The 11,079-nt window shown below is 34.5% G+C and overlaps 1 protein-coding gene across 1 annotated transcript; it reads right to left on the bottom strand.

Annotated features, from left to right (window-relative positions):
• Nucleotides 1–709: 709 nt before the first annotated feature.
• LOC146902296 (Tetratricopeptide repeat (TPR)-like superfamily protein) lies at nt 710–7,161 on the bottom strand. The gene is given in 7 exon segments (XM_085733016.1): nt 710–2,116; nt 2,119–2,782; nt 3,974–4,048; nt 4,155–4,241; nt 4,359–4,541; nt 5,467–5,553; nt 6,690–7,161. Coding segments are annotated over 7 exon segments (2,574 nt in total). The 5' UTR covers nt 6,891–7,161; the 3' UTR covers nt 710–839.
• Between the last annotated feature and the right edge of the window lie 3,918 nt (nt 7,162–11,079).

Here is an 11,079-nt window from a genome sequence, read left to right as displayed (position 1 = left end):
TTGTCACAGGAAGAAAAAAATCATAACCTGCTGAATTTTAAACTAGCCTGCATCGCTGATTTAATTGCTCATTAGTGAACAAGATATAATAAACTTCCTTCAACAACAAAAAAAATTATAACTTGATAGAATAAATTTACGTTATTAGTTTACTATACTGTGGATTAAAATTGATCGGTATAACTTTTTTTAGGAGTGAATCGGGTATAACTTATTTTAACTTATCTACCTTGTACTAAATTCAAATGAACCAATAAAGTAATCCAATAGTTTAACTCTATCTCCTTTGTTAATATTATTGCATCCCTGCAATGTCTCCTGCCTCTAAATTAGTAAAGGCACTAAGCAAGATTGCACAGAAGAGAAGAAAAGAAGGGCATCTGTCAATATTTCAAAATCGCCTGCCCGCACAAAACTACCTGCATAGCAAATAGCAGCTGGGGAAAACGCGTGAAATACGATAATAGCAACAGAGAATTAGAAAGAGCGAACTCCCTCAGATTAAAAATGGAATTCCAAAACAACTATCCACTTTTTAGTTTTCTCAATATAAGCACATGAACTATTCTTGAATATGAACTAAATTAGCCTCTAGAAAATAAAAAACACAATCCGAATCAGATCTACACCTCAAATTTCAAAGGTGGGCACTAACACTAACCAGTCTCCACCTGTAACTGACCCCTAAATTTGAGAATTATAAAAACAATGAATCACAAAAAAAATTATTCCCTGAATTGAACTTATATATGTTACAAATGCTATGGAAGGATTAAGCTACCTGCTAACTAAAACTGAGAGGTGGGCCAGGCACAATGATATAACCATGCATACAACACTCATGAAGATTTATTTAAACTTACTCCACTGGGCAGGAACCTAATACGGCTACAACTTTTTAGTTTGGCTAGAGCTTCTTGTGGCTTACCAAGCAAGAGATCAACATAAACTGCGGTAAGTGTGGCCTCTGGACTGTTGGGCAATATGGACAATGCCTGTGTAACCAATATATTGGCTTTCTCAAGTTCACCCTGCATTGCAGACATTACAGCAAAGTTAGCATAAATTGATGCCCTTGCCTCCTCTGGCTTGAGGAAAACAATACTTTGAGGATCCTGAAGAGAAGAATTCTTCGCAGCAGTGGATCCTCCATTTACGTCTTCAAATTCAACAGTCCTCTCTACTTGCAATTTCTCACAGTCGTCTTGGCTAAATGGCAATTCAACACTGTTTCCTCCAGACAAATAATATGATAAGTAATCAGCAGCTTCCTTTGGTCTATTCAGCAAGCAAAGAGCCTCTGCCGCATAAACATGGCCTAGAAAGATGTAAATTCTGGAACATTCTGGAAGTTCAAAAAGAGATTTTGCAGCTGCAAGTGCCTTCACAGGATTGTCCAATTCCAGCTCCACATATGCTAAATTAGCTAGAACAGCTTGCTTGACCAATTGATTATCTCTTCTACAGACATCTTCATAATACGAGAGGGAGTTCTGGAAGAGTTCCTGACTAGCTCCTCCCTTCTGTTCTTTTGTGTCCCCATTTGAATTTACCTGACCTAAACCTACTGCTACTGAAAATGCCTTTGAATCAGCGCCATGCGAGTTTTTACGACTTAAATTCTTTGAAGGCAACATTTCACTTGTATCATCCTCCACAGAAGAATTAGAGGGCAAGCCAGACTTCAAACGATTTGTACTGTAGGAGTCTAGCAAGTGAAGAGCATTCAAGAGGCACTGCCGAGCAAGGGACATCGATAACTTCAGCCGCCCATCTTCACCTGGACCGCAATCATCCCCTTTGGAGGATTCCATGTGTCCATTACCTGGAATTTGATCTTCCACAACAAGTTGCCTCCATTTTTCCAACCCAACAACGCAAACTCCAACCTCCATCTTCTCTGAAGGAACTCGACATGATTTGATTAGGCCCTTTTCTAAAGCCATCAGACAGCATTCTGAGAGTCGGAGCCACAAGAGGGGCTGCTTGTAGAAGACCAAACTTGCCTTCTGAAAACATCGAGCTGCAAGTATTGGCTTTCCACAAGCCAAGTGCTGCACGCCACAATTATAAATTATAAGGAGAGATTTATCCTGTGAGAAAGTGGCCAGCTTTTTTGCTGCTCCTTCCGCAGCGACGAACAATTAGTTAATGCCTTCGAGAAGAAGAATGAGGACGTCTGATATTTCCCAAGTTGATAATAAATGCACCCAAGATTGTTGTTAAAAATGCTCGAAAACTCCGTGTCTGTTCTATTACTTGATGCCATCAATAGCTTTATTGCCTTGCGGTGGTTACCACGAGCATATTCAAGCTGAGATTTCAAAATCAGAGCCATGGATGAATCTCTTCCACGTGCAATGTTCATCGCCAGCTTGACTTCTCGTTTTGCTGTCTTCAGGTTCCTAGTAAGAATCAGAAACTGCACCTTGCAAAGTTGCAACTTGAGCTTTAAATCAAGAGTAGAAACACTGTCAACCAAAGCCCTAGAAAGATAATTTGAAGGAGGGCCCGCTGGCCTAGTTAAATTTTGTGAACCCATATCCAAAAACATGGCTGCATAATCAAGCCCATCTTCAGAGAAAGTTCTGGATAGATTATTTTCAGATGCATTAGCACTTGACCCTAAATCGGAACTGGATGGATCAGCAGCAGATTCACTAATGGTGACAGGTACAGACTTTGTCGTTAGATTTGCAGATTGTTGCTGTGTTGTATTCCCATTGTCAACTTGATTCGCACTACCAACACCAAATGCTCTTTCCAGGTAAGTCAACACATCCTAAGCAAAATGATCCAGCTCAGAATAGTGCACATGTACAATTAGAGAATTTAAAAAGGCAAACAAAAATGAAATCTCTTCCCATTGACTAACAAAATTAAGACAGAGATTAGTTCCTAACAGAGAGTCTGCAACTATGAGTGCAAGAATTTATGCCGGCTATCAAGAAAGTTTTACATAATCTTTAATCAGAGAAAACAATCAAGTCAAGTAAACCCAATTCTACAACAAACTTTCAGTTTAATCACATTAATAGAGATGGTGAAGCAAAATATACAGAATATAGATCCTGGTATATCCTTGTTTATTATGCTGTTAGGTACCAAAATCGGAATAGAAGAAAACCCAGAAGTAATGATAATAGAGGATTAATCCTCTCTACAAGATGAATAAAACAGTAAAGTAAATGGCAATGAAATTGAGCTATGCTCCTTGCAAAATGATCAGTAACAAACAATAAAAGATATATCCAATTCCCAGACCCAAACCACCCAAACCAATTGCTAATTTCAAGTTAGCCCCTTCAGTTATCCCCTCAAAAAAAAAAAAAAAAAAAAAAAAAGATAGCCCCTTCAGTAATCCCTCCCTTTTTAAACTTCTCCCTTATCAATTGCAGCACATTTTGAGTGGGTGTTTTCAATATTTCCCATCCTATCTCCCTTAGATATAACACATACAGCAAACCCACATTTTCTGTGCATAGACCCAACATTTATGTATCTCACCCCCCATGAGAATGCACAAATCTCAACAAATAATGTATTTATAATCAGCATAAATTGATTTCTCTCTCGGACAACTGAGAATTACATATAAGTATATCATTTATGCACAACAAAGAAAACCTCCAGACAGCTGCAAATAAAGGATTAAAACAGATTAACTCGACAAATCACCAATGAAAACATTCAGCCAATCATGCCCAACATTAGCTTGGGAAGAAGAATTTGAGTTGCAACAGGAGAGACATTTGTAGTTCAACTGTTTAATGTAAATTTAAATTGAAAAATGCATATACAATACAACATTTAATATTTATTGAAAATAACCAGCCCCGCTAATAAAAGAAGTAAGAAAAACAATACACTCATGAGATGTGAAAATCATATTTGTCAGCAGTGCATTAAGCAACAGACCTTGCAATCATTAAAAAATAAACCAGCTAATATAATATTATCGTAGAGAACTTACAGCTGATTTTGATGCATCATGGCATGCAAGGCTAGCATCAAGCAGCAGAAGACAAATATGTAGAGCCGTTGACTGCTTTAGGAAAGAGAACACAGAGTTAGGGGAAAAATAAATCCATTAACACCCCCATTATAATTTTTAAAGAAAATAACATCAAATAGTATTATAATATATACCATACCTCTTTTATGGGATCAATCTTTTGAAATAGGGGTTCCAAAACCGATACCGTCTTTGCATAGTCATGAAGATGGAACCAGATAATAGCCTAGAGAGGTTGAAATAACAAAAATTACATCAAGAAATATATTCAAATCAAAAGTATAATCAAAACAACAATTGACAAAGTTAATTGAAATTGATATAAGGATCAAAATGAGCATACAATATTTAGTGTTGCGACGGAAGAGTCAAATTCATCTGGATGCATTGTGTCAGTGCTATTTACACCTGAAAACTGCGGTGCTAAGGCATTGCTTCCTTTGGACCCCAAAGCAACTTTATTTCCGACGTTGTTAACTAGCTCTCCTTGATCCACATACGTCAGGGAAAGCTCGCCATATTTTCTCTGAATAAACTCCCAAAGAAAAAAAGGATAAGTAGTAAGTACAGAATCACAAATGAATAGAGAAGAGAGCTTAAGCTGCAATTTTATAGATCCTGAACAGCATTAAGTTGAATATAAAACGTATTTGAAGGCGAAACACCAGTTGATCCTTTCATTGGGGGTAAACCATAACAGAAGAGAGAACATAAAAGTCTACATGCTGTAGGCATGTAAACACGAATTCCTATCTTCTGCACCAGCTTTTACTTGGTAAACATTCTAAGAGAAAATCCTATTCCACTCATCTACACCAGTATTTCCTAACTTATAATATTATCTTTCAGATGAATTCTAACAGAAAATCCTATTCCACTCATCCCCACCAGTATTTCTTAACTTGTAAATATTATCTTTCAGGTTATTTGCATATATATTTTCCTGCTTTAAGAATACCAATAGAGACCCAGAAGAAGGAATTTGAACAAAAAATGTCACCAACCACAGTATACTGGGTACAAAAGGTAGTGGAAACTTATATGTATTCTTTTATTCAAATGAAGGAAACCAAACTCACGCATTAAAATAATGGGAAACTATCAATAACAAATAAGGCCTTCAACAATTGAAAACACTCATTCCATCTACCGAAGCCATTTGCCAATTGGGAAATTAATTGGCCCCAAAATATTTACATGAATAAGTATCAAAGGCTCGGAAATTAGCCAAACTTTTTGTTTACAAAAGTCGAAATAATGACCTAGGTCTACCTTCATTTTAATCTTGCTGTCGTGATTTCTATTAGTGTCATTCAATTTCAGTTTTCTAATACATAACGGTAAAAAAAAAAAAAATAGTTTCCTCAAATACCAAACATGAAAAACTAAAGCTATTGCAAAATTGAGACTGAAATTTTTAATAGAATACCATACGTGTAAAAGTAACATACCTTGATGCTATAAATTACTTCAAGCAACTTTTTGGGATCAGAACAACCATCTCGGAAGAATTCCGCAATTGCTATATTATGAAGTACCTGAAATATATAGGAACTTCAAGACTTAGAAAAAAGAATTGTGGACTACATCATAAAATACACAACGAAAAGATAACTCAAGGCTTGATGGGTTATATTAACTCATGAACCCACCAAAATCATTGTCCTTTGCTCTTAACAAGCTTGAAAATGGATGATAAAGATTTTCATTATTCTACAAACATAATTGATGTCGCAAATACCATCCCCAAAATAAATCACATACTGAATACTTACGACTTTTAACTGTGAACTTGTAACAGATACTAGAGAGCACAAACAAAATATGCATAAACTCGAAAACACCTACATACATGCATGCACGCACACAGCCAAACAAACAAATAATGATTCAATTATTTAAATTTATCATATAGCATATACTAATTATCCGTCGTAATAATACAGAAAGATGTAAGAAAGATCTACGCATTGAGAGCTAAAAGGCCCAAAACATTTAAAATTCTAAATATGCAAAGTATGTGCACAATCTTAACCATTCATGAAGAAAAGTAACACTGCAGCCATGATATTATCATTACTCAATTTACTATGTTTGACTTAGAGCTGCACCTTAGGTGAGACCAGTAACTGTCATGTATACAAATATACCGAAAATCAAGTAGCATCAATGTCACTAATAACAAAATAAACCAACTCATAAAAATTGCCCTTATCAAGAAAATAAACTCAAAATCCCCCTTTTAGCACAACTATTGGAACTTTCAAACTTTCTATAGTGAGATCCGCTTCATCGCCGATCTAATAAAATTTTCTTTCCGATACTCGTTACTTACATCACATCACATGGTATCAAATCAAACAGATTGCTGCAAGCATCTACTCAAAGCAGCTTATAACAAACTTATCCAACTAATTCACATACTTTCTACACTCTTCAATCATAATTTCATATCAATATATTAACTTATACACATTTAACAATCGACAGCAACAGAAAACTTAATTAAACTGATAAATTAACAACTTAATTAAACTGATAAATTAGCAACTTAATTTTTACCTCACGAAGAAAATAACAAAATCAAAGTAATTAATCAATTAAACCTAATACGAAGCAATTAAGATGAAAACGAAATCAAAGCAATCGGAATCAATTGAATTAGATTGAATACCTTTGGATCGTTAGGTTTGTTTAGCAAGAGATGTTGCATGACATCAACACATTCAGCGAACTTGCCAGATAGATAATGCAAAGAAGCGTCTTTGGCAAGAGCGACGGTGAGAGCGAAAACGCCGTCGTCGACTTCGGCGGAAGGAGAGTCGCGGTTGGTGGTTGAAGAAGGAGAAGAAGATGTCAAATCTCGAGATTCCATAGCGAGATCGAGGAATTGGAATACAGAAATCGAAGGTTGAAAGGGTTTTGGGGAAGAGAGAGAGAGAAGAAGACCTAAAATTGAATGAGGGAAAGTGAATCTTAATTTTTCAATTACATTTAAATTGAAGTTAATTAAGATTAAAACATGGTTTGGTTTGGTTGAAAAGAAAAAGAAAAACCCTTTGTGTTGTTTTTGCTAAGGATAGAGAGAAGAAAAGAAGAGATGGGTAGTGTGAGTCGAAGATTGATTGATATTTGAGAAAACCTATACGCCGAATCGGGGCTGGTTCAGATACAAAAAAGAGACTGCAATTTTTATTTATTTTTTTAAATAATAATAATAATGCATAAAACTTATCTCTCACAACATACATTAATCAATATGTCACGTAAATTAAAATGATTCAAAAATGAAATGAGAAATTAAAATTCTTCAAGAGACGTTGTATAGTATATGTAGGGTTATGATTCAAACTCCGTACTTTCCATTTTGACTTATTCGTCTTCAAAAGTTAATTTTTAACTATTTGACTAAAATAAATCGTCAAATTGAAATGGAAAAAATCGATCTTTAAAATAGAAGATCGGTATTTTCTTTAACAACGAATGAACCTAGAGTGTATTTGCGCATTTTTTAAAATAATTAAAGTTACTATTATTTATTTGAATGTTGCGTTAATTTTTAATGATTATTGTTATTTCATTTGTTTATAAAAAAAAATTACTAGTATCTCGTTACCCCGTTGCAAATTTGCAACAAGCAAAATGTTCTAAAAATGAGCATGAATTGTGGAGAGATCAAATCATTTGCCTAAAAATAAAATTGATATAATGTGACTCCCGTCGCAATTTTTTTTTTTGAACAAGCCAAAATGCAATATATTAAATCAACGAGAGTGATTCATCTCTCACAAGACAAATATCTCATAAAAGAGCGAAATTTGCTCGAAAAATCAAGAAAAACAGACAAAAATTACAACATTAGACCCATACAAGATAATGGATGTCTCCACCAATCATGATAGTGAAAGCGAAAGTTAAGAGACCCGCCTTCAACCACGGGAAAGATAGCATTATTACCTTGTACGTAGTTTGTTTTGGAACCAATGCCTTCTAATTAAAAAGTGTTTCTTTCCTTCCACATGACCCAAACACACGCGAGCCGAGATCAATTTGAGAAACGGATAAGTAGGCAGGTGGTAACCCGGACAAGTGACCAACCGAAGAAAATGTTCACCTAACCCATACGGAGCAACGAAAGTGATGCCTAGCCAATGAAAGAGATTATTATACCATACATTGTTAAACGTAGTGCAACCAAGAAACAAATGATTTGCGTACTCGTCGAACCACACTCTCGACACATCCAATGTCGCCGTTTTGAAGACTCTCGTCGCAATTGATAATCATGTTTGAAAGATCCATACGATATGATAAATCAATGAAACTTATCAATTAATCTACGAAATAAATCTTGCACGAAACATACAAATAAATGTAAATGGGACAATTTTTTATATGTAAAATGGGCAATTTCTTTTTAGGAAAAAATGAGCAATTTTTTTTAAAAGGTAAGGTGAGTCAATCAATTATTATTAACAAATTAAAAGTTTATATTTTAGATACATCATAACAAATTATGAATTAGATAACATGACAACCTTGATTTTCTTATGAGTAAATAGGTCCGTTCGTCCTTAAATTTGTGACCATCGATCAACTTCGTCCTTGGAATTTTTGAAATAGTCGAATCATCATTCAATTTGCTTCAAGTTTATCAAATAAGTCTCTTCATCGAATTTAGACATTAGATATCTTGACATATAACATTAAACGCTAATGTGTTCATCTACGTCATATGCCACGTGCATAAAAACCGATTTGATCATGAATTCTACTTTCCTATAAATTTCATCAAACTTTTGTAAACAAAAAAATATTAAGGTAAACTCGAGAACACGACAATATTCATTTTCTTCCCCTCCAAACACAAAAATCCCCATCAAAGTTTTAAAAGATTGTTTTTGAGATAATTCTCAATTTTGATTTCGTTAATCAATCACCAAACATCTTTACACCAAACACAAGAATCCTCGTAAAGGATAATGTGGGGCCAAAACCCTCGAAACAAACCGCGGTAAATCGCCTCGACCATAATCATGAACGTGCTCTCAGGCAACATAACATACATATTGATCCATAGAAACATGTTGTGCCGACAAAAAATTGAGAACGTGCTCCTCACGTCGTCGTCGTTCGTTAATTCTAGCCGGCGAACGTTATTCTCCCCTCGTCGAACATTGGATGTTCATACCAAACGTATTAGACCCTCCTTGTGTTTTCGGGGTTGAGTCCTTGGTTAATTTCATTCGGTTGATCCTTCAAATCTTTTAACGTGACATTAATGTACCGAACCTTGAACAGCCGAGGATTTCTACCGTTGAAGCGTACTTGAGTTACGAACAAATTGGCCATTGTTTCGGATCTACACCATAAAAAATTAAACAATCGATGAAAAACTCATTCAAACATTTCATCAAACATTTGGAGTGCAAATTATACATAAACCCTAAAACACGAAACTACAATGTAAACATGCAAACATCTAAACAAGTAAGCAACATACGAGTCATTTATATGTAAACATTGTATCATTTCTTGCCAAAAAAATCAAAATTTAAACAAACCCTTAACCTAAACAATTTATAATTTAAGATGAAAAATCTAACATATGAACATAAAATATTAATGGTGTTTGATTATGAAAACTTACTTGTTATTGGAGAGTTGTTTGATTTGAACTTAAATAAATTAGGAATTTGGTTGATTTGAGAGAGTTTTTGGAGATTTTAGATGTAAAATGAGCAAATGAGAAAATGAGTTGTTGTTTGATATTTAAAAAGACACGCGGTGTGAGTCAACTCACGCTAGGTTTTCGGCGCGACTTAACTCATGTAGGTTGTAAGTCAAGTGACGTTGTGTTTTACACCTTCGTGACTTAAGTCACGTCGGAGGTATTTTCGAAAGTTTGTATGGGAATGAGAAAAATGTGATGGGAGAAGAGCGATTTTCATATACAATATCCCCAAAAGCCCCAATTGTTAAAAACAACTTTTCAATTTTTTTCTTCTGATTTTTAATTGATAGTTGTGGTCATGGTCAACGCTAGAGCACCCGATGGTCCGACGGCGGTGCTCCGGCAACCCACGATGGATTTCGCGATTTTTTTTATAAAAAAAAAGATCCAAAAAAAATTGACTATTTTTTTCAAAAAAAAAAACAAATTATTTCCATGTGTAAACAAACTTTTTAATGGATTGTTTTGACATTAATATGACAACAATTTCGTCCTTGAAATTCAATCAAATATCATATGAATAAACAACGTAATTTTTCATCAAATTATAAACGAAAGTTGTAAATTGACAAAAATTCAATGTTGGAAATGTGATAAACGAAGGTTACAAATTGACAAGAATTCAAGCCTTGAGATAATGAAAAGTATCATTATTACTTAATCAAGGTACAAAGATGACCTACGAATTACAACTGTTTATCCTAGTTGGAACAAAAAAAAAAACAAATCCACAATAATTCCCTTATCAATCTTTTTGAGCAGTTGCATAAGTTAATCTTTCATCCTCAATATTGTTTTCATCTTCATCCTAAAACCACATCAAGAGAACACAATTACACAATGATCAATTTAATTTTCCATTCAATGTAACCAAACCTTCAAATTTTACTAAGCTACACTATGCACCAATAAGATTATCATTAATTTTCCATTCAATGTAACCAAATCTTCCAATTTTACTAAGCTAAACGAGTTTTTTAAGACTATTACGTTTTGACAAGATAGTTTTGCAACAACAAACAAAACGAATGAGATGTGAAGTACCATAATTTTGCCCGGACCAAGGGTTTTTTTCCCGATAGCAAAATCTTTCTTACAAAAATTACATGCAGCTCTTTCTATGCCATCTAGATCTTTACCGATTTTTTTAAAAAAAAAAAAAATCAAACTTCGACATTGTTTTCTTATGAGTATTGTTATTCTCAAATGTCATAGTAGTTTCATCTCGACCTTCTCCATTCACATCCATATCCATATGCTCCATACTATAATAAAAAGAAGTTCCCAAAGATTTAAACAAATAACGTAGACAAGTTCCCAAAAATTGCAT

This window comes from Medicago sativa, chromosome 8 (assembly GCF_051527215.1).
Source record: "Medicago sativa cultivar Bolivia chromosome 8, Bolivia_mono, whole genome shotgun sequence".
In the NCBI taxonomy this organism is placed as follows: domain Eukaryota; kingdom Viridiplantae; phylum Streptophyta; class Magnoliopsida; order Fabales; family Fabaceae; genus Medicago; species Medicago sativa.
Note: the sequence above shows the minus strand (reverse complement) of the source record. Positions and strands in the feature narration are given on the sequence as shown.